Source organism: Mauremys reevesii, linkage group 6 (assembly GCF_016161935.1).
Source record: "Mauremys reevesii isolate NIE-2019 linkage group 6, ASM1616193v1, whole genome shotgun sequence".
NCBI classification, from domain to species: domain Eukaryota; kingdom Metazoa; phylum Chordata; order Testudines; family Geoemydidae; genus Mauremys; species Mauremys reevesii.
The window spans coordinates 4968772-4992336 of record NC_052628.1 but is presented as its reverse complement, the minus strand read 5'-3'; the positions used below and the strand labels follow the sequence as shown (position 1 = coordinate 4992336).

The window sequence follows — 23565 nt, the reverse complement described above, 5'->3', positions numbered from 1 at the left end:
GACATCAGCATTGGTTCCCAGCAGGCAGGCTCAGTAGTACACTGATGTACAACCATCCAAGCCTTTCGCACTTCTCTATGGTGAGCAACAGATTTGGAGTGGCTCTCCAAAAGGTGGAAGTGGTATGTTAAACTATCAGAGTGCTGGCTACCTGGCTTCTGGTTTACAGGAAAACTTCTCTTTCTTGAGCTATCTAATTTGCTAAACAGAGAAATCATTCATAGAGACCTCGGGAGGTCGTCTAGTCCAACCCCCTGCTCAAAGCAGGGCCAATCCCCAACTAAATCATCCCAGCCAGGGCTTTGTTAAGCCGAGCCTTAAAAGCCTCTAAGGATGGAGATTCCACCAGCTCCCTAGGTAACCCATTCCAGTGCTTCACCACCCTCCTAGTGAAATAGTGTTTCCTAATATCCAACTTAGACTTCCCCAACTGCAACTTGAGACCATTGCTCCTTGTTCGGTCATCTGCTACCACTGAGAACAGCCTAGCTCCATCTTCTTTGGAACCCCCCTTCAGATAGTTGAAGGCTGCTATCAAATGCCCCCTCATTCTTTTCTTCTGCAGACTAAATAACCCCAGTTCCCTCAGCCCCTTCTAATAAATCATGTGCCCCAGCCCCATAATCATTTTTGTTGCCCTCCACTGGACTCTCTCCAATTTGTCCACACCCTTTTGTAGTGGGGGGACCAAAACTGGACACAATACTCCAGGTGTGGCCTCACTAGTGCTGAATAGAGGGGAAAAATCACTTCCCTCAATCTGCTGGCAATGCTCCTACTAATACAGCCCAATATGCCGTTGGCCTTCTTGGCAACAAGGGCACACTGCTGACTCATATCCAGTGTCTCGTCCACTGTAATCCCCAGGTCCTTTTCTGCAGAAACACAAGACACTTGTTCTCTAGCCCATTTATGTTACCCAAAGAAGCAAGTATTTTCAACATGAAGACCATGAACACTAATTTTGTTTGTTTGTTCTAAGTATGTATTTGGTCCCTGAGAGATACCCAAGACATTCATTCAAAGTGTGTTGTTTTCTGCTAGTCTTGATTTAACCACCTATTGTGCAGCAAGCAATAGTTAGGCTACAATTTAGTCATGGGTATTTTTAGTAAAAGTCATGGCCAGTGACCTGTCCATGACTTTTACTAAAAATATCCCTAACTAAATCTTAGGTGCTGGGGGTGTGCTCCAGCGGATGGTGCTGCTCTGGGGGACCAACTGCCTGGGGCCGCCCAAGCAGCGGCTGGTGCCGCTGGCTCTGGGCCTATCCCCGCTGCTTGGATGGCGCTGGGGTCAGCTGCACCAGCCACTGCAGCTGCGGAAGGCACAGAGGTCCCAGAAAATCAAATGACCTCCATGAAAGACTCGCAGCCTTGGCAAAAGTCCACTTCAGAAGACCCCAACATTTAGACATAGGCTGGGCAGAGTAAGGTTTGTTTGTGATTGTTACCTGCTTACGTAAGCGTTTCCTGTCCTCTCAACTAGAAACAGATCCCAGTTTGTGACCCCTACACTTTAGAAGCTGAAACAGGAATAACTGGCTTATAGCAACATCCAAGCAGGACATGTCTTTGCACTGACTCGTTACAGGAGAGATAAAGGAAGAGGGTTTAAAAAGGAAATGAAGTCCAGGGTTCCCTTCCCAGTTAGGATGAGATGAGGAAGCAGACTGAATCCCATCTTATAAATTTAAAAGGCTCTGCAGGAACAACTTCACTCACATTAAGACTCTTGTCCACTGCTTCTTGGAACAAGAAATTTGCGTTACTTCATTATTACAAAACACATATTTGGAGAGATTCCTCTGCCCTCCTCTTAAAGGGATTCTCATTAATGAGGTTATTAGTGAAACAAGTAGCCATTTGCTATGTCCTACTGTTCCATTATTAGAGTTTGATCTGTAACTCCTCAGGGCACAGACCTCATCTTAATTTTACACTTGCTAAGTGCAGTATGCACCTATGGAGCAATACAGTATATCTACAAGTGGCTGCTTCTCCTGTTACAGCAGTGAAAATTGGCTATTCATGGCAAACACACAAGGCTGTTTACTCTGGACCACCTCCAACTGCCTGAGATGCCAGACTGATTACAGACATGGCAGCACATAACACTGCATTTGCCATTAAGTGTTTTTGTTTATATGAAGTCTTAGTGTCTATCAGAGGGACCCAGCAGTAAAGTGACATGACAGAAACAATGTTTTCAAAGCTTAGTTTGGGGTTTGGGTGTTTTGTTGTGGATGCCCCAGTTTTGTTTTTGTTTTTAAACTCTTTGTTAAGGCAAAGTCACAATAAAACATTAACACGCTATATCATACATCAGGATCAGGTTAGCATTCAAAGAACCTGGCTAAAGATTCTGTCTTACTGGCTGGGAAGCCCTCCTCCTCTGAGCATGCTAAAAAGGGTGACCAAATTTCTCACTATCTATGCTCCCTTTTGTGTACATACTTGGCATGAAAGATTTTTTTCACTCCAAGGATGGTCCAGATTTTACTATACCAATATGTGAGTGAGAAGTCTCCCCAGTCTTCATTTCTTTTTTAGGGAGAGCTAGAAGGAGATAAAGAGATTGGAGGCTCCTGAGGTCAAGAGCTTGATTGTTCCCCCACAATCCACTCCTAGAAAGTAGAAAAGGGACCATAACAAAAATATGTGGTTTTGTTCACAAGTGGATTCTTACTGTGTCTGAGCTTCCTTCCAGCAGTATGTTGATTGCTCTATTCACATCCCCATTACAATCATGTAGCGCCACTATGCATTCATCCTGGTTCTTCCCCGTCACTTCCATAAGCTGGTAAAAAAAAAAAAAAGTTGCAGACACATTAGATATCAAACCATTAGTAAAAGGAATAAGGCAAGAATTAGTGCTACTGCAGACTCTCCCAGGAAGAGCACTGCTGCTGTACCAAAGACGAATTGAAATATATATATATATTTTAAAGAATTGCTTGAGATCCCAGAGTCACTACCACCACATTTGCAGCCATACAGGACAAATAAATACATTTTAAGGGTGACCTAAAAAGCCTTACCTTTGCCAAGATCTGGGCTAAGGTTTCTGTGTGTGATTTTTATTTATATTTATAACTTAGGGCAGTGGTCCCCAAACTGTGAGTGTGCCCCTCTAGGGGAGCGTAGAGGGACATTTGGAGAGTGAAGGGGGCCTGGGCCAGCTCCCATAGGGGGCAGGGAGGGAGCGCCACCCAGCCCCACTCTGCCCCCCAGGTCCGCTTTGGCTCTGGCCCCAGGCCAGGCCACGGCCTTGGCTCCTGACCGCAGCTCCTGCTCCCAGCCGCAGGCCCTAGCCAAGGCCTCGGCTTCGGGCCATGACCCCCAACCGTGGCTTGGCCCCACTCCCAGCTTGCAGCCCCAGGCCCTGCTCCCGGGGGGGCGCACACAGTTTACATCACAGGTAAAGGGGGAACGACATAAAAAGTTTGGGGACTACTGATTAAGGGTCAGATAGCTGTGTACAGCAGAGAAGTGCAAGGGCCTGAGGAAACCTTCCCCACAATAGGCCACAAAGCATCATGGCCACAGCAGTGTCTGCAGTGCGCTTTCAGGGGGCAGAGAGATGACTGACTAGATATCATCTCTGTAGTAGCAGATCTACCAACCCCCTCTCAGCCCCACCCCAAAACACCATGCATGTGGGAAGCCTCTGCCACATTCTGGTCCATGCAGGTAGTGTAGCCCTCCTATGCAGAGTCTTGGAATCCTATTTATTTCCACACCCAACAGATGCACACAGGTTATGCTAGAAGCAGGGGCCTCTGGTTTGAGCAGGGAGTATATGATTTGGCTCCTGGTGTGCACCCATTGCCACAGCAATGGAGCACATATCAGACAATTGTATAATGTAGACATCAGGAAAAAGTAAGGGATAAAGACAATGCATCAGACCAGTCTTTAAAAATGAAACCCAAGAAAATGCCACTGGAAGGAGGGGAACAGCTGCCATGCACAGTCACCCTAAGCTGGACCTCTAAGTGGGTGGACTGCTAGATTATGCATCAGCTGAAGCTGCTGACTGTTTTTCAACAGTAACCCCAATAGTAGCACTTGGCAGCAAGTGATAATCATAACCCAAGGCACAGCAAGGAACTGAACTCTTTACCCTGCATAAGTTGCTAGTGATTACCCACTACAGCAGGATAATTAGAACCCTAAAGGCCTGTACCCAGATCCTGGCATGCAAGTGGAAGAGGAACTGATAAGAAGCAGTTTGATTTTACAATGAATTTACAGCCTACACTTGCTCTTAATGATCTGGGAACTCAGGTTTTTTTTGTTGTTGTTGTTTTTAAGATTCAGTTCACCTTTGAGCTATGTTTAAACTTCCACTTTTCCTGAAAAGCTGCCAAGATGTTAGCAAATGCAGTTTACACAGGTGATAAATACTTCCCACATATGTGTATGCATAAGAGCTAAATACACTCTTTATTCTAAAGATTACTAAGCAATAGCAGCTCGCTGGAGGGATTCTGTATCTATAGGAGAATAGGGCATGGACGAGGACTAGGTGGATAAGGTTCAACCCAGACGAGTTCAATGGAACACTGGTAGAGAAGAAAAAGCAATCGGAAAAATTGACGACAACAATGTTGGCACCTCTGACTGAGGCTGGCACTTGTCACTGAGTTTTTCAGTCTGAGGATCTTAAATATCTTGGGCTGCTTCTACCTGGGACAAACATTTAGTTTTCATCTGTGCGATGTGACAGTTTCATCCGAAAGCTCACCTTGTTACAGTCACCCTGAGATTAGATGTGAGCAATATGATCTACATGGTGCTTTAACTTGGGATCATCTAGGTACCTTCTGCACTAGCTCTTGATTTACTACAAAGGGTTTAGCAGACAGAGCATAACATCAGTGATCCAAAATTTGCAGTGACTGTGTCTTGTCCTCTGGGTGGAGTTCTGGCTGCCGATTTGGACCAAAGCAGCCCTACATGGTATAAAATATGCCTACCTGGGAGACTATCTGCCCACCTATCCCCCATGCGATACAGCCACAATTGCAATCAGGGAGGTGTTTAGGTTGATTTAAATGGGAGGTGGCTACTGGCAGGGCATTGTCTGTGAGAAGTCTTGTATTCTGGAACTTGCTTCCCACCACAACCTGGATTCATTAACCTTCAGGGCATGCTATGAGACCATGGGCTCCCCATTGCCACCAATGGGCTTAATCAAGGGGGTAAGTTGAAGGATGAAGATGCAGTGTGAAAGCTACAGAGAGATCACTCTGTCCTCTGAAACTTGAGCTAACAAAACCATTAAGCACCAGACTAAAGCTACATATAAATGTCAATGCACCAGTAGTAACATGGGAAACGTACTTGTTTCACTTTATCTTCAAAATCTGCATCATTCTTATCATAGATCATCTGAGCGAGGCGAATCTGTTCTGCTGTTGCCTGAAAAGTGTAAATATCCAGTAAGGGTTCCAACAATTTTAATTAAAATATAAAAACAGACTTTTGACTGTACTCAGGTAATATCCCTCCCACTGCCAACACATACCAATTTTTTCTTCCAAAATTTTTGAAGAGGAATACAGGGAACGGGCTCAGAAGTTACATGAGGAAGGAACTAAAAGGGCCTCATCTAGATCAGCTGTAAGGTTGGAGAGAGAGTACGTCAAGGATAAATTAATCTATACCACAATCGTGACATAGTCAGGGAATCTAGATAAGTCCTAACTGTGCCCCTGTAACAGAATAAAAGTCCTACAGAGTCCAGGGGTTTCACCTTGTTGTAGGGACAGCTTCCATCTACACTACAGCTCTGTCAGTGTGTAACCAACCCCTGGACTGTGCTATAGTATTAGGTCTCACATTTTCACTTATGAACAGTCTCACTTGTTTTCCCTGTAAGTGCTAAGCTTGTTTCCTTTGTCTCTCAATCTGTCACTGAATAATTTTGTTAATGGTTGTTTTTGTTGTTGGAAAGGTTGGTGCTTTGGTTATAGGTTTGGACAACAGACCCACACTGGCAATTTGTCAGGAACCCCGAGAGCCAGACTCGACCGGCATAACATGGAGCAGACTGCAGCTGCCCTCGTCTTTCTGGTGAAGCAGCAGCCACCCATGGACATTAGTGGCCACATCATGTAATGTTACATTTTGAACCATCATGTGGCTTTCAGGGATCTATAGCCTCTGTGGGATAAACCTCTAAAGGAAAAATGAAGGGGGCTTTGGGCCACCTTTTGCTCATGGGCCTCAATCCATTCCCTCCCAAAATAGGAGACCTTTTCTACCTGCTGGATACTAAACTGAATGCTGGGGAGATGTCTGAGGTCCCAAGTTGATGCTGACACATTGAGAAAGAGTTCTTAGTGAAAAAGGGGATCATATCTAATCTATCCATGGAAGAACACAGGTGAAAACCCACTGTCGAAGGTGAATCTCATTACTACGAGGCCACCTCAGAAAGGCGGCACGGTAAAATTCTATTCCTTGGCTGCGAGTCAAAGTAGCCAACACCTCTTTCAAGAAGAATGCCTGTGCTGTTAGGCATTTACCAAGAGCGCACAATTTAAAGGAGGCAGACGGCTATCACTTCTGCAACAAGTCTAAACACTGAGTGGAAAAGTTTAAAACTGGTTTTCAACACACACTCGGCTGCTGACTTACTGAGGAGTCACTGCAGCTGTCCCAGTTCCTTGAGGAAACTGGCATATGCAGCGATGAAAAGTCAGATTCCAGGCTGCAGAACAATCAGTTTGTACTGATAACAGGACTTAGTCCTTTACATTTTCAAGGTGTCATACATACATGATCCTCACAGAGTAAGTCAGTGACAGAACTGAGAGAGTATTCAGGAGCTCTTAACTCCCAGATCTATGTTCAATCCAAGAGACCGTTTTGCCTCAATTAAAACTAAGCTTTTCAAATCAGACTAGCACCAAATGCATGTAAACACACACCAGTAAGCTTTTAGGCACCTTTATTGTAAAGAAGCAAGGTCCACCAATAACTTTAGGAACAAGGTCCCGATAATCCCGACCAAGTGGTTTCTACTTATCTAGTGGCACAATACTCCTGTCACACTAACGCACCTGTTTCTCCATTTCTGATAACCTACCCACTAATTTCTCAGTGAAGAATTTAGACTGTAATCACAACAAACAGTAGCATTCCTGAACAGAGACAACTATTTGACCAGAAAACAAGAAACCAGTGATTTCATTCCTGCTCAATACTTTTAAAGAAAGCCAACCATTGTTAGATAAAAAGCAAAATCTTTCGCAACTTGACTGTAATACAAGATGTGACATATCCACAAAGAAAAACTGGAAATAAAAGCCTTATCTACACTAGGATTTTTTGACTTGCAAATCCCAATGGGCGCAACACCACTGGTGCCAGTATCAATAGTATCTGTATGTACACAGAGTTCAGGAATTTAACCATTTTCCTATTACCCAGAGTTAGAAGACGGTGGTAAAATCTCCTGAACCCTGTCTGTACTACAGCTATCATCAGTGGAGCTGCACCCATTTTGAATTATGAGTCCAAAAACACACAGACACTGTTACCAAACCAGCATTAGTCATGGGAAGTGTCGCTTTCAATATCCGCAGTCTGTTTTGCCCTTATTGAATAAGTGTCAACTCTATAACTAGCACTGTATTAGCCCACAAAAGGTTGTGCCGTCATTTTTAGTTCTTATGACTAATAAACAAGACGGCTAAGTTCTACCTGTCTGAAAAACCTTGATCTTCGCAGTAACAATCACAAAACACACTCACAGGGATTTTTAATTATGTCTTACTACCAACACAAAAAATCAGAAAGCAAAAAAACCCACAAAATCAAGTAACAAATGTTACAAACCCAATGTAACAGTGATACCATTCAGAGGAAGGAAAAATGTGTAATGTAATTTCTTATACAATTCAAATTAAGATCAGCATTACTCTGTGGGGTTTTAAGGTGACTTCTGAGGTTAGCAGCATCCTCTCAATTCAGAGAAATGAACAAACAGTGACCACAAAGTAAAATAGAGCACATTTCTGTTGGTTTGTAAGCTCTTCCATGCAAAAGTGCCAATGTGATATCGGAAGACAGCACAGAGAGAACAGGACAGTCAGCAGTACTTAAAATAAGCAATTCTTCAATTGACCAAACCAGCATCATCTTATGAAAATGGAGGAGAAAAGAATTTAGACACCACATAGGAAAACTCAGAAGATTTACTGTATCCAAGCTGTCAGGTTATAAAAATAAAGCTTCTCCCCATGAAAACCACTTTCTGGGTCTGTGCAATTGAGCAAGACACCAAGTTCGAGACTTACGAATGCAAATCAGAGGGGGGAACTTGGGGTTACATGGTAAAAGACTACTATATGCAGTAGAAAGTCAGCCTCTCCATAACACAACTCAATCCAAGAGCCAAGAGGAGGCACCGTTCCCCCAGGTGAGCACCAGTAGGATATGCAGACCTAAGACAGACAGGCTCTTGTCAGCCCAGCAGAACAGTAGGGTGACTCCTGAATTAATGCCAGATTTTCAGAAGTGCTTGGCATCCAGAAGCTCCCAACCTTTTTTAAAAATCTGGGTATGAGTGCCTAGCTTCTTTCCCTCCCCCACCCTGATGGACTGGCCTAGACCCATCACTGCAGGGTTGCTGAGTCTCTAAACAATTGAAAGATGGCTTAAGTCCTTCATAGTCAACAGTGTCAACCTCAATGCCCTCAAAATGCAAATCTTTTTTTAATCTTCACTGTATGACTTCCTGTGAGTATGCCCCACCTGACAGGTCTTTGGAAGCTTTCTGGATCCTGCTGCAGATGCCTTTTTGAGTGTGGTCCCTATTGGCCACTGAGAGAAGCTTCGCTCATCCACCCAAGCTCCAGCACTAACTACAGATCCTCTAGCACAGTGGTTTTCAACCTATTCACCATTGCAGGCTGCATACGCAGCTCTCTGCGTTCTCTAGGCCAAATCCACACAATATATATTATACCTGTATGGCCCTGAGGATGTCACATGGGCCACAGCTGTATGCTCATTAGGCCGCAAGCAGCCCGCGGGTTGAGAACCACTGCTCTAGCATCAAGATTCTAGCCTCTGGACAGCAGAAAGAGCTGAAATCTGAAAAGATGTGAAGAGTCCATGGGATAAGATCCTGGCAGAAGACTAGCAGACAGCCTTATGGTTCCTTGCTGATCTGGAGCACTCCTGAAGAATGCAAGACTAGTGTGGATGTAGGAATATAGATCCCAGACTTGAAGCCAGCAAGCAGTTTGCTCAGTAACCCAATACAGTATTAAAATACAAGCTACCGGACATGCTCGCCAAACTGAGGCAATGCTTTCTTCCCTCCCCCACTCTCAGCCTTTACAAAACCTAGGGCAGCGGTTCTTAAGCTACAGGGCAGGCCTCCCAAGAGTGGCGAGGGAATGTGTCATGGGAGGTGCAAGCTGTGTACTTTTACTTACTTTTTTTTGTTTTGGAAGCGCTCTAGCTGTCAGCCCCAGGTGGCTGGTCCTAATGCAGAAGGGCCGTACACACCCAGGAGGCTGGGATAAAGGAGGCAGCCAAAGTCCCGTCACCTGGGCTCTCCCCTCCACCCTCAACCTGGAGGGAGCTCAGGCTCTCCTTCCCTCCCCCCATTCCCTCACTGGTAGGCAACCTGGGCTCAGGCTCTCCTTCCTCTCCCGCCCCATCCCTCACCTGGAGGTGGCAGGGCTCCAGCTCTCAGCCCCGCAATGGCAGCAGCAGCAGCACAGAAGTAAGGGTGGCAATGGGCACTAAGTCTGCTGTGACAAGCGATATTGACGAATACCACTTTTTATATTGCTTTCCTTACTTCTGTGCAGCGCTGCCTTCAGAGCTGGACACCCGGCCAGCAGTCACTGCTCTCCGCTGTGCCTTCAGAGCTGGGTGGCAGTATATGCACTTGTGGGAGGGGGTAAACAACTACAGACACAAAGAAGGGGACCCAGTCAAAAAAGTTTGAGAACCACTGACCATGGGGATGGTTGCAGATCATAATATGGCATTTACTCTCAACCTGAGGGACAGATGTTACACAACACCTACCTGTACTACTTGTTTCTGTGGTTGTGTTGGCTGTGTGGCTGAAATCTGTGTTTTGTCCCGAGTGCCCCGGGTACGTTCACTGCCCACCGAAGTCATCATATACAGTATATACAAAACAATGTATGTACAAAATAGAAAATCTGAAAGAAAAGGAAAAAACATATCAGCTGGTTAACACAGAATACATATGCTTGAACTACCAGATATATTACACATCCAAACTCAATGAAGAAGGGTGAATTCGTCCACAGGATTTATTGCCCGTCTCTTACCATAAAGGCATGAAAACAGATATACAACTTTTTCAACTGGCTAGGTGCATAATTGCACACACAGAGACAACTACTGTGAGTACTTATGTAAAGGGCAAATTCAATGCATAATTGGCCATCAGCATGTACAAATATTCTAAAGTGCATCTGCAGAAACTACATACAGAAATTAGAAACACTGCTGCATGCCCAATTCTTTGAAATACAGGTCTACAGTAATTAAAAGCCTTTTTTAGAGGTTACCTAGAAATTTTATAGCTAATCCTATTATTGCTATATCCTGGTCTAATTAGTATTTTTCACCTTCTTCCTCCTCTTCCATTTACACATAAATACAATTTTTATTGACCAAAATTGAACTCAGGCATTAAGATTTCTGATGTGATAGTTAAAATGTATTCAATAGATTCTGAAGAGAAACACAGTATTTCCTGAACTCTTACATATTTAATTGGAAAAAGGCTGCCTTTACCAGGAATTGACTGTAGCATGATATGAACAGGAAGACTGTTTCACCTGGTTTTATGAATAGGTTTGCCAAAGCCAACCTGTCCTTCAGGCTAAATTTGTCTTACAGCTCTCCAACATGTATAAACCTTCACAGCAACTGCACTTTTACATTCAGAAGACCCAAATCAAAACAGAACACATGTAATTCAAGCTCAGCTGGCAGTCTGATCTACATGAAAACTAACCTAGTAAGTAGTAGTGGGCATCATTTAAACTAAAAAGTGCATCAATTACGTCACACACTACCTTGGCTAACTAATACTTCAAATACGTATTGCAGGACAACAACCTTCATCAGAGTTTAAAGTAACTTCCTTTGATTAAAATTCTCTAATGGTAAACTTGCAAATCTTTTATATGCACTAGCACTTCTTTATACAAATAGCTTTTGAACTATACTGCCTGGAAAAAAACAGTTAGTGGCCCTCTGAATTCCAGTACACTGAAGATTTAAGTTCAGGTAAACTAATTACACCTTTGAGTCACTTTTGTTTTGTACTGCCCAGGACATCACAATTTGAATCCAACTTATAAGCAATAAGTAAGATCCTATGTACACAGAGTCTGGAAAAAGCATTACTACATTTCAAAGACTAAGGTCGATAGTTTCACACTTTGGTACCTGACGTTACGCACCTAAATCAAACAATGGGGCCATTTTGATTTAAGAGGTGCTGCACACCTGCAACTCCCACTGACTCCAACTTGAGTTGTGTGGACTCAGCCCCCCTAAAGCCAGCCCATTTTTGTTTAGGTGGCTAATTAAAGATTTGGGTCCCTAAAGCTAGGCACTCACTTGAAACGTTGTCTAAATCTACTTGCAGTAAATAAGTCCATCTCTATATTATGGAAATATTCAAGTTTAACATATGGCTGGGGCTCAGCTATTTTATAACATGGTTTCTTTTTGTCTGTACAAACATAAAATAGATTTAACCATGTTAAAGAACCAGGTTTTAACCTTCATATACCTAGGCTAACACAGAGTTCCTTAAAATAGAGTTATAACCTTTTTTGCCTACCCACACAGACCAAAATAAGCCATTTTATTACACAGCTGTGCCACAACCACCTTTCACAACCATGTTTACTTTTCCAGTGTGAAACAACTCTTAAACACACACACACCACATAGTTTTAATTCTATTGGGAAATCCAGCTGTACCGCATGGTTTGGCCTGCAAGCATGCACAAACACAAATACTGGTTGTGTTATAACAGAGGTTGTTTTGAAGTGTTAGCCCAGATTAGACACCTATATTAACACACTATTTTTTAACCCAGTTATAAAACTCAGCTTGACCCCATCCATGTTAACCAACAAGCCACTGTTATAACCTGGCTCAGCTGCAAGCAAGAACAATCATGCTGAGTCTAGGGTTGCCAACGGTCTAACTGCACAAACCTAAACACCCTTTTCCTGAGGCCCCACCCCCTCTCACTCCATTCCCCCCTCCCTCAGTCCCTCGCTGTCCCCCACCCTCATTCACTTTCACCAAGCTGAGGCAGGAGGTTAGGGTGCGGTGGAGTTGGCACTCAGGGTGGGGCCGCTGTGCAGAGACCCCCTGGCTGTCCCTGTGCCTAGGGAGCCAGAAGGACATGTCAATTGCTTCTGGGAGCCATGTGGAGCCTGGGCAGGTTGGGTGCCTGCCTTAGCCCCACTGACCAGACTTTTAGCAGCCTATTAAAATCTCCTGGATTGGTTTCAGTAGCCACCAGGAGATCAATTGTGATTCCAGGAGACTCACGGCCAATTTAGGAGGGTTGGCAACCCTATTAAGAGTCATAGGGTACATCTACACAGCAAAACACAACAAAGAAAAAACGTGCAGCAAGTCTCAGAGCCTGGGTCACCTGACTTGGGCACACGCTATGGAGCTAAAAAACAGCCGTGTAGATGTTAGGGTGCAGACTGGAGCCCAGGCTCTGAGTCCTGGCAAGGGGGGAGGCCAGCCTCCAGCCCATACCCTAAGGTCTACACTGTTATTTTTAGCCTTATTGCACAAGCCTGGGTCAGCTGACCCAGGCTCAGAGACTTGCTGCAGCAGGGTTTGATTTTTTTTTGTTTGTTTGGCTGTGTAGATGTACCCACAGGGTTTAAGGCCAGAAGGAACTGTCAATCATCTAATCTGACCTCCCGCACATTCACAGGCCACTAAACTCTACACTGTTACTCCTGCATTGACCCCAGTAATCTTTGGATTAGAATAATGTATTACAGCGCTCCAGAGACTAAAATTTAAGCATGTTTCTTAAAAATCACAGTTGAAAGCCCTGTGGAGATGGAACCTTACAAATAAAAACTATTACAGTTGAACCTCAGAGTTACGAACTAACTAGTCAACCACACGCCTCATTTGGAACTCAAAGCATGAAATTAGGCAGCAGCAGAGACCCAAAAAAATAAAAAATAAAAAGCAAATACAGTACATTACTGTGTTAAAGGTAAACTACTAAAAAATAAAATAAAGGGAAAGCAGTACTTTTCTTCGGCATAGTTAAGTTTCAAAGCTGTGTTAAGTCAAGGTTCAGCTGTAAACATTTGAAAGAACAAGCCAGGGTGTGAATCTACCGCACAGTGAAAGTACCAGAGTGCAGTTTAGTGTACTGCCAGGACTTTTACAGTGCTGTAGCACACGGCAAACCGGCATGCTGTAGATTCACACACCCTGGCTTGCTGCGCACTAACTCACCATGTAGACAAGCCCTAAGAAACCATGCTTTAAATGGTTTTATTGCACCACTGCATCCTGTGTGTACCAGCCAAGGGGAAACAGCACCTTTCTAGCAACAACAGGGTTAGGGCCATGCTCTACATAGATGCTAACATTACTCCCTAACTCAGCATAGATAGGGCCCCTGCTGTATCACTTTGTCACTAGAATTTCACCAACTCCCACAATCATCCTTTACAGTGGTATAGTAAAAAAATACCAGGACGGCAACAGACACCTGCTGCTTTCTAAATCAGAAGTTAGTGTGGTGCTAAGAGTTTTCAGTATTAAGTGGATAATGCTAATTATTTAAGATGTGGTTTAACAAGAGCCTCTCTCCCTCACAGACTGGCTTCTCCTTCAGCTTGATCGTGCAGGTTAGTCAAATCCTTTTGACAGTCTGTTGCCATGGAAATGACCAGAATGTCACAAATTCAAGCATCACATCTTGACTGCAAGATCAAGCGAGGAGAAGATGGGCTGGGAGGGATAGAATGCCTGGTTAAAGATCTATTCCGCAAAGTTACAAAAAGCTGACAAATGGATTTGTGTGTCAGTACAGTCCATCTTGATGTCTGGCCCGGTGTGAAAATCCCTTGATTGCAGTTCATATTTGACCTTACAAAGACAAAGTATTCTAGATACACTGCTGCTCCAATATGCACCTGGAACAGCTGTTTTTTGAATAAATTGATTCATGTTAAGCTACAGACCTTTACGGCACAAGTGTTGGAGGAGGGGGAAAGTGCTCCAGTAACACAACAGACTAGATTTTCAGACACTGCTATAAATCAGCAGTTACACTTTCCCTTACAACAGTCAAAAAAAAACTGTGCTACTTGGGATCAGTTTCAGCAAATCATCCCAAGCCCAATGTAAGTTAAGATCACCCTCATCTGGGAGATACTAATTCCCTCTAATAGAAACCCATCTACTACCTAAAAACCCCTCACTTTGAATACTGTTTAGCTTCTCAAGTGCTAAGAAACTCCTCACTGAAGGAGATCTGAAGGAGACCAGCCTTGAGCACTTTCAGAACATGATGCAAAACTCAACTTTAGTAATATCTCACAAAAGCCTTCCCACTGTAACAAAGGCTAAAGAATGAATTTGTAAAAGTCTTCAAGTACGGTGGCTGGCTAAACCTCAAAGTGGAGAAGAGCAGGAGCATTTACAAGTCTTAAGTTCACATTTAATGCCGTTGACTGTACAGAATCTAGTACAATTGGGCCCTGATTCTTGATTGGGATTCCTAGATACCACCATGAATACAAGAATGCCTGCATTTTTCAGGAACATAACTACAACGTTAAGTGAGGAGTTACTGTACATGTATTGTTTGTGAATAGTGTCTACTGAATTAGCAACTGCATGCTCCTCTTTTGAAACCCTCTGCATTGTTACTCTCAATGTCCAATCTTCCTTACTGCATCCTCCCAACCCAGGGGGGTCTTGATCCCAACTGGAGCCTCGAGACACTACCATAACAAATATTAAATAACTCATCAGCAGCGGCACAAATTTTTTGAAAACTGAAAACCCTCAAGGGAAGATTCTGTCCATCAGGACTAGGGAGGTCTCGATCAGCTGCAAGTGAAAGATTATGTGTGTCTCTTAGTATCTGTTGCTCTTTTAGAATATATTCTGTTCCTGATCTATAGTGAGAAAACAGAGTCATGTACTACACTCATTGAGAAATGTTCTTTAAATCCTAAATGCCTGTGTTACGTGTTAGCGTTCAGTAATTTGTAGTTATAAAAGACATTCCTGTTTACAGAAGGCTTTGAAGTGCTTCTATCCAAAGAAGGGAGGATAGTAAAACCTGTCAGCACTGGAATTATCTGTCTTTCCAAGCACACTATTTTAATCTGCATAGAAATTTTTATAACACACCATAATAGAGGCTCAAACTAGAGAGACAGACAGACAGACACACCCCAAATTTAAAAAAAAAAAAAAAAAAGAGGACCAAAAAAAATCCCATCATGACTAGACAAGGTAAAAAGAGGCAGTCAGAGTAAAAGATCAAATCCTACTGAGGAAAACAGAAAGGACCATCAACTCTGGCAAGTCAAGTGTAAAAGCATAATTAGGCCAGCCAAGAGAGAATCTGAAGAGCGACTAGCAACAAAACAAAAACTAACTCCAAATGTTTTTGTTTTAAGTACATCAGAAGCAGGAAGCCTGCCAAACAACCAGTGGAGCCACTGGACAATCCAGGTGCTAAGGAAGCACTCAAGGAAGATAAGGCCATTGCAGAGAAGCTAAATTAATTCTTTGCATCGGTCTTTGCTACAGAGGATAGGCGAGAGATCCCCACACCTTAGCCATTCCTTTAAAGTGACAAATCTGAAGGAACTGTTCCAGACTGAGGTATCAACAGAGGTGGTTTTGGAACAAATTGATAAATTAAAATAAATCAACAGGATCAGATGGTATTCACCCAAGAGTTCTGAAGAAACTCAAATATGAAACTGCAGAACTACTAACTATGGTATGAAACCTACCGCTTAAATCAGCCTCCGTATCAGATGAATGGAGGATAACTAATGCAACACCAATTTCAAAAAAAACCTCTAGAGGCAATCAAGGCAACCATAAACCTAACTTCAGTACCATGCAAACTGGTTGAAACTACAGTAAAGAACACAATACATTTGGGAAAAGTAAACATGGCTTTTCTAAAGAGAAATCATGCCCCACCAATCTATTAGAATTCTTGGAGGGAATTAAAAAACATGTGAACAAGGGTGATCCAGTGGATACAGTATACCTAGACTTTCAGAAACCTTTTGACAAGGTCCCTTACACAAGGCTCTGAAGTAAAGCAAGCAGTCATGGGATAAGAAGGAAGGTCCTCTCATAGCCCAGTAACAGGTTAAAAGATAGGAAACAGAAGGCAGGAATAAATTATCAGTTTTCACAGTGGAAAGGGGTAAATAGCAGGGTCTCCCAAGGATCTGTACCGGGAAACGTGTAGTTCAACATATTCATAAATTCTCTTAGAAAAGGGATAAACAGCGAGGTGGCAAAGTCTGCAGATGATACAAAATTACTCAAGACAATTAAGTCCAAAGCAGACTGCAAAACGTTAACTCACAAAAGGTATCTAACAAAACTAGCTGACTGGGCAACAAAATGGAAGAGGAAATTTAGTGTTGATATATGCAAAATAATGCACATTGAAAATATAATCCCAGCTATACATACAATATAATAGAGTCTAAATTAGCTATTACCGATCAAGAAAGATCTTGGAGTCATCATAGATAGTACTCTGAAAACCATCTACTCAATCAGCAGCGACAGTCAAAAATGTTAACAAAATGTTAGGAAAGGGTTAAAACAGAAAATATCTTAATTTCACTATATAAATCCATGGGACATCTACACCTTGAATATTGCATGCAGTTCTGGTCACCCCATCTCAAAAAAATATTAGAATTGGAAAAAGTACAGAGAATGGCAACAAAAATTATTAGGGGGCTGGAACAGCTTTCATAAGAGGAAAGATTAAAGACTGACTATTCATCTTAGAAAAGAGATGACTGAGGGAGGATATGATAGAGGACAACAATATCATGAATGGTATGGAGAAAGTGAATTAGAATTTTATTTACCCCTTCACATAGCACAAGAGCCAGGGGTCCCCAATGAAATTAGTATAGAGCAAGTTTAAAACAAACCTAAGGAAGTACTTCTTGTCACAGTGCACAATCAACCTGTGGAACTCATTGCCAGGGGAAGTTATGAAGGTCAAAGGTATAACTAGGTTCAAAAACAGAGTAAGTTCATGGAAGACAGGTACATCAAAGGCTATTAGCAATGATGGTCAGGGATGCAAACCTATAGCCTGGGTGTCCCTAAACCTCCGACTGCCAGGAGCTGGGACTGGACCACTCAATAACTGCCCTGTTCTGTTAATTCCCTCTGAAGCATCTGGCTGTCAGAAGACAGGATATTGGGCTAGATGGACCACTGATCTGACCCAATATTGCCATTCTTACCTTTTTATGAAATTCAGTTCTTTCCTTGAAACAGGGAAGTGCTGGTAGCGGTCTGAGTTTCCTCATACCCCATCATAAAGACCAAGTTTTTCACCAACATCAGACCAGACAAGAGAAATGCAAGTTGCTCTGAGTAGTACTAGTCATTAGTTGATTAGCACAACTACTGCATAAGCTTCTAGAGATTCCAACCATCTTACAAGAATTTGGACAGCACATTGGCTCTCATGCTTCTTCTGGTCCCATTGCTGAGTTTCAACTTCTACTAAGCCAGCGGTTCTCAAACTCAGGCTTTGGCACTCCTGCCCTTTGCGGTGGGGCTCGGGCTTTGGGCCCTCCCCCTTGGGGTCATGTAGTAATCTTTGTTGTCAGAAGGGGGTCACGGTGCAATTAATTTTGAGAACCCCTGTACTAAGCTAATATGCTGGGAGCCAAGACTTGGCGATTTGGCTTGGGTAAGAGCAAAAGGAAAGGAAGCTAGCTCTATAGCACACTCTCCTCCTAACCAGTCAACTCCATGGTAGGCCGCCCATGGGTGGGGGTGAAGAACCCAGACCCACTGTTTAGGAAGGGGCAGGGGCAGGGTTGGTCGCTCCCCACTGGATTTTTCCCATCACCTCCAAAACCCACAGGGCAAAGCAACATGTTATTGAAAGCTATCCGCACTAACTTGTGCAACACTTCACACCTCCTCTCATCTCCCAGTTAAGTGTAGGGAAGAGCAGCAGACTAGGTGAGCACCCAACTGCACAGCATCTGCAGGATTACTGCAGATCAAGGAAGCAGCTCCCCATGGAGCAAAAGGAAATGCACTGGGGAGGCACAGAGCTCTCAGACACAGAGAAAAACAAATCATCTGGTTAGTTCAAAATGTGAATGGAGATTTGTGACCTCTGCTTAATCAATGCCTCCATCTATTACTATTACAGGTAACACTGGTAAGATTTAAGTGACAGAGACAGGTTAGGTCAAGTCAGAGGTGCACTGCCAGAGCCATATAGGAAAGTCTGCACATATCCTGCCTATGCTATGACTGGTTTTTCTCGGTGCCATTACTCCTTCATGTTTCTAGTGAAGATGTCAGCAGGACAATTTCAAAGCAGTACAAGGTTGGCTACTGCAGTACGGTGAACATTAGCTAAAAGCACAGATGAAGGGCACTGCAGGCTTGCATTTTTCCAAGAATTCCAGTTGTTGGACAAAGCTGTTAAAAAAAATTAAAGTGAACCATTTTCCAGTATCAGTCACCACCCAAAGTCAGCAGTATGCTGACAATCCAAAAAGCAATTGTACACCCATCAACAAACCAGGAGTTAACCTAGTTTTACTGTAAGAAGGCAAGAAGGGACAATCTACAGATAAAGTTAACCAGACAAACCTACCATGGAAGTTTACAAAGTTTTCATAATTAATCTTCTTGGTCCATAAGTACCACTTAAATCCTGTCTAATATAAACCTTTGGTACTTTTAGGAAAATCTATAAGAACATAAGAACGGCCATACTGAGTCAGACCAATGGCCCATCTAGCCCAGTATCCTGACTTCCAACAGTGGCCGGAGCCAGATGTTTCAGAAAGAATGAACAGAACAGGGCAATTATTGAGTGATCTATCCCTGTTGTCCAGCCACAGCTTCTGTCAGTCAGAGGTTTAGGGATACCCAGAGCATGGGGTTGCATCCCTGACCATCTAGGCTAATAGCCACCTATGGACCTATCCTCCAAGAGGTACAAAAAACAAAAATTGTTAAAGCAATTAAGTGGTACAGTTCAACAGGTTGAGTTAAACAATTTACATCAATAAAAACAAAACTAAAGAAATATCAGAAATGTAAGGCTCAAAAGCAGGAATATTACAGCATGCAATTCACATTCAATTGAAGAAACGTCACCAACTATTAACAAGACTGGTGATTCACGTAACAAATTAGCTACTAAACTGTGAAAAGCTTTAAGAACACTGAATATTTTGATTAAGTCAGTTAATCAGATTTAAACAGGTATTAACAGAATAATAAGAATTCTCCATTACCATGGGAGAGGGGAGCTGATAACTTCAGTTATTAAACTAGAGAACGTGGATTTCAGCTATTCAGTCTGGTATAGCAAGGCAGCCCTTAAAGTTTACCACCATTCACATATGAAAACAGACTCAAGGAAGAGCGAGGTGCTGCAAATCGCAGTAAGAAAAAGCATACACAAGTCCTGCACCAAAGAGAAGATAACTTCCCGTGCTGGGAATTCACTTTGACCAAGGTTCTTGCTTACAAGGTGCTGTACGGAAAACACTAGGGCACCAGACGGAGGCCAACACTATGCACACTGTTGCCAGATCACAGGAATATGCTCAGTGTTTGCGTTCTCCCTGCCCCCTTTCTGCTCCTCCCTGCACTTCTAAATAGCATTCCCCTGGAACAGGTTCCAAATGAATTCCTAGAATAGAAACAGATACAAGCAACAGTATCTATAAATAGCCAAGCAAGGATTCAGACATATCTGACACTCTTGAACTGGAAGAAACGCAAACTTGCATGCCAAAGCATCAAAAAGAGTGCCTAAGCCCAATTCACATTAGAAATGGAAGCCACTAAAAAGGTATAGAACTATCTTTCACATGAAGGTGCGGCTGTTTAAAGTTTGAACCAGAGAGAGCCACCTTAATACAGATCTACAACCTTCTCACCAGCTCACATTACAGTTTCCAACACAAATCCCAACGGCTAAATTACCAGCCATAAGGAATATCACAGCAAACGCTGCTGAAAACCTAGCTAGGCTATATCTGGAGTGTCTTCACATGAAGTAGGTATGCTGTTAAAATCTCATTAAATCAGATTTTAGATTCTATCTTCAGAGTTTTGATGGTGATACCAAAGGTGGACAGATACCATGGACTGTGTGTGTTCCTACACTGTCTAGCACAATGGGCTTCTTCAGCAGTTCCACAATAACAGATTGCTACTTGTCACTCACTAACAATATGCTTGTCACTGCACGAGACACAAAATCAGGAGAGTCCCTAACTCAAAGATGTTATAATCTAAGAGGAAATATTATCTGCCTGAGGTTTTATTTGATCCCTCTGCATACACTATAAAAAAAACTGCATTGGACTATTTGGTTGCCAACACTTGTATTGCAAATTCATATCTTAATAGATTTCCCCTGGCATTATTGTTTACCAGGATTCCCCCACTTAACTGAATCCACTTACTTGAATCTGGATTGCTTTCCCGCAGGTGTAACAGCTGCATTTTTTCCTAAGCTGAAACTCTTTTCTTTCCACATTTCTCATCTGAAGCTTTCTATTTTTTTTTGTCTTTGCTATCATCTGCAACTCCTCAAAATTTAGTACCATCTGCAAATTTCATTTACATGTTGTTTATATGATTCTAGAACATTAATAAGGATAGACACTGATCCCCACCATATTCCACTAGACCGAAGCTTGATATGCTGCCAACCTAAAAAAATAAATTATTAATTTCTACAACCCCATAAATAAAGAGAGCTCTGGAATCCCCATCAGAGGTTTTAAAGAACAGGTTGGATTAACACCTGTTAGGGATGATCTAGGTTTACTCGGTCCTGTCACAGCACAGAGGGCTGGTCTTGAGGACTTCTCAAGGTCCCTTCCAGTCATACATTTCTATGATTCTATCAACAACATACTGCACCAAAGTAGGTCTATGAGAGTGAGATGCCTGCCCAATGTGGCATACAAACTAAAAGCAGGTATAATCTAGATCAGTTGATTGATATATGTTCAAATTTCTCCACCTCTTTTTTAAAAAAACAATACAATATCTATTTTATGGGGTCCTAATTCAAGTTTTTATCCTTCTTACAGAAAAATGTTAAAAGGAGTTAAGTATCTCAGTCAAATTTTAGTCCCCATCTCATTTATTAATGGACCTACTTTAATATTTCTTTTCCTCCTGATGTTTGTTTGTAAAAGCCTCTCTTATTCCTCCTTTTGGCCAGCACTGAATACTGGTTCTGCATTTTCTCCTGCCTTTATCTTTCCTCTGTGAATCTTAACTGACTTGAGCATTTGGCTGCCACCCCTGTTCTTCATTTCCAGTACAAGGTTTTAACCTCCTCCCCTCAGCTCTTTGAGCCGGTCTCTGATAAAATTCCACATTGGCTGCTTCATGGTTCTTGCAATCTTCTGTCTCAGAGGGAATGTAGACTGTTGTACCTTAATTAGCATATTTTAAGATTCCCGACATTTCCTTCACATTGATGGGCTTTAATAGTCCCTCCTACAACAACTTATTCACTAAGTTCCTCAAAACTTGTTTTCTGGCAATCTAATACACCTAGACTATTGCATTTGGGGAACCCTTTCTTTATTATGCTGAATTAAAGTTCCATGCTTCATGTTTTAAACTTTTGTCATCCGCCTGGCGAAAGTTACAATCCACATTCCCCATGCTAATAGAGCTTGTAATTTTCATGAGTGCTCATGAAATGTAATCCTCAGAGAGCTACTTATGAGGCTTCTCAGAAATTGCACTGTACAAGCACTATCAACTGTTTGTAATCACCCTGAGCACCAGAGAAAAAAATACTGCATTTGTGGAATTTACATATGCTGCTAGATTTGCATGGAACAAGCAACTTCCAAGTAGCTTCAAATGTGGTTGTGCTGTGATGGTTACAAGCATCAGTTGCAAAACTTGTAACTTGCATGAGATCTCAAACACTAAGTAGGGTTTGTTGAAACCTTAGAAATCAAACCTGCAGTGAAATTGTGGTAAACAATTTCAAACAAAAAACCCACAAGTTATATAGTTTCAGCTATGTTTTGTGACCATTACTGGAATACAGGCCTAATAGAAGAGTTTTTTTATTTTCATGTGGCACCCATGGGATGTGACAAAAATAATCAAGTTACAAGCACTGTTAAAAGCATCTCAATTTATCAGTTACACACACAATCTAAAGAAATTCCCTGACCAAAACTGCACCCCCAACTCCAAAATTCAATTTCATTAAGATTATGGAGTAAGATGCCCCTTTGGTCTCTTTAAAGCATTTCTCAAACAGAATTGTTAAATTAAATCTGATATTTATTTAGCTAAAATAGTTTGTTTTAAACAGAAATTTCAAAGTCAGAGAAATCACAATTAAGATTCAAAACCTAACTAACTCTGCCCTTGTATCACTGCCCACTCTCCATCTACGGTGGTAGTCTCCAACATGAGCTACAGACCCACACAACCCTCTCCTCACCAGCACACTCTACAAGCTGGTCAACCAACTCCTTGCTACCCACCCTTTATATACAAGTCAGAAAATACCAATTTACTGGTATGAGACTCCCCTGCTGTATTTTGGACACCCTCCTAATACAGGCTGAAAATATCATTATGTCCCTTCATCCTCCCTGTATGGATCAGGAAACCCCTTCTTCCAGATACATGGCAGGACACCCTATACGGTCAGCCAAATATTTCCACGTGCTTAATGTACAATAGAGAAGAAGCTACAGGTTACACGGTCACTGAAGAAAATTCTGATAACTGATTTTGGGGATGGGACTCTTTAATTTATAGGTGAGGAGACTGGGTCGGGCAAACGTAAGACTGGTGCAAGAACAGAAACAGGCCTCTCTTTTCTTTTTAAACAATATATTCTCTACTAGAACTCTGAAGTTTTGTATCTGGGAATAATTAACATATTGTGTGTATGTTATTTAACAAGGACCATTTAGACATACCATAAATAAGGAAAAACTATTTTTCCAAATATATCCTCCAATATGTACTAAAAAGGGATGCTAGCACCCACCTGCATATTTGACCAACAGGAGAACCTAAACAGGAGCACATTTGCTGCAAGATCAGGGGACTCTGACTTCTGTTTAAAAAAGGCTATAGCAGGGGTCGGCAACCTTTCAGAAGTGCTGTGCCGAGACTTCATTTATTCACTCTAATTTAAGGTTTCACGTGCCAGTAATACATTTTAACGCTTTTAGGAGGTCTCTTTCTATAAGT

The 23565-nt window shown here is 42.4% G+C and overlaps 1 protein-coding gene across 2 annotated transcripts in view; it reads right to left on the bottom strand.

Moving 5' to 3' along the window:
- UBAP2 (ubiquitin associated protein 2) overlaps nucleotides 1-10201 on the bottom strand; it is a 92626-nt gene extending 82425 nt beyond the window's left edge. For both annotated transcript variants that reach the window (XM_039543632.1, XM_039543633.1), the window contains exons 1-3: nucleotides 10062-10201; nucleotides 5349-5426; nucleotides 2689-2799 (exon numbers count right to left, since the gene is read on the bottom strand). In XM_039543632.1, the coding sequence (XP_039399566.1) occupies nucleotides 2689-2799; nucleotides 5349-5426; nucleotides 10062-10160 (288 nt within the window). In that variant the 5' untranslated portion in view covers nucleotides 10161-10201. The remainder of the gene's footprint in view (nucleotides 1-2688; nucleotides 2800-5348; nucleotides 5427-10061) is intronic.
- Nucleotides 10202-23565: the final 13364 nt, after the last annotated feature.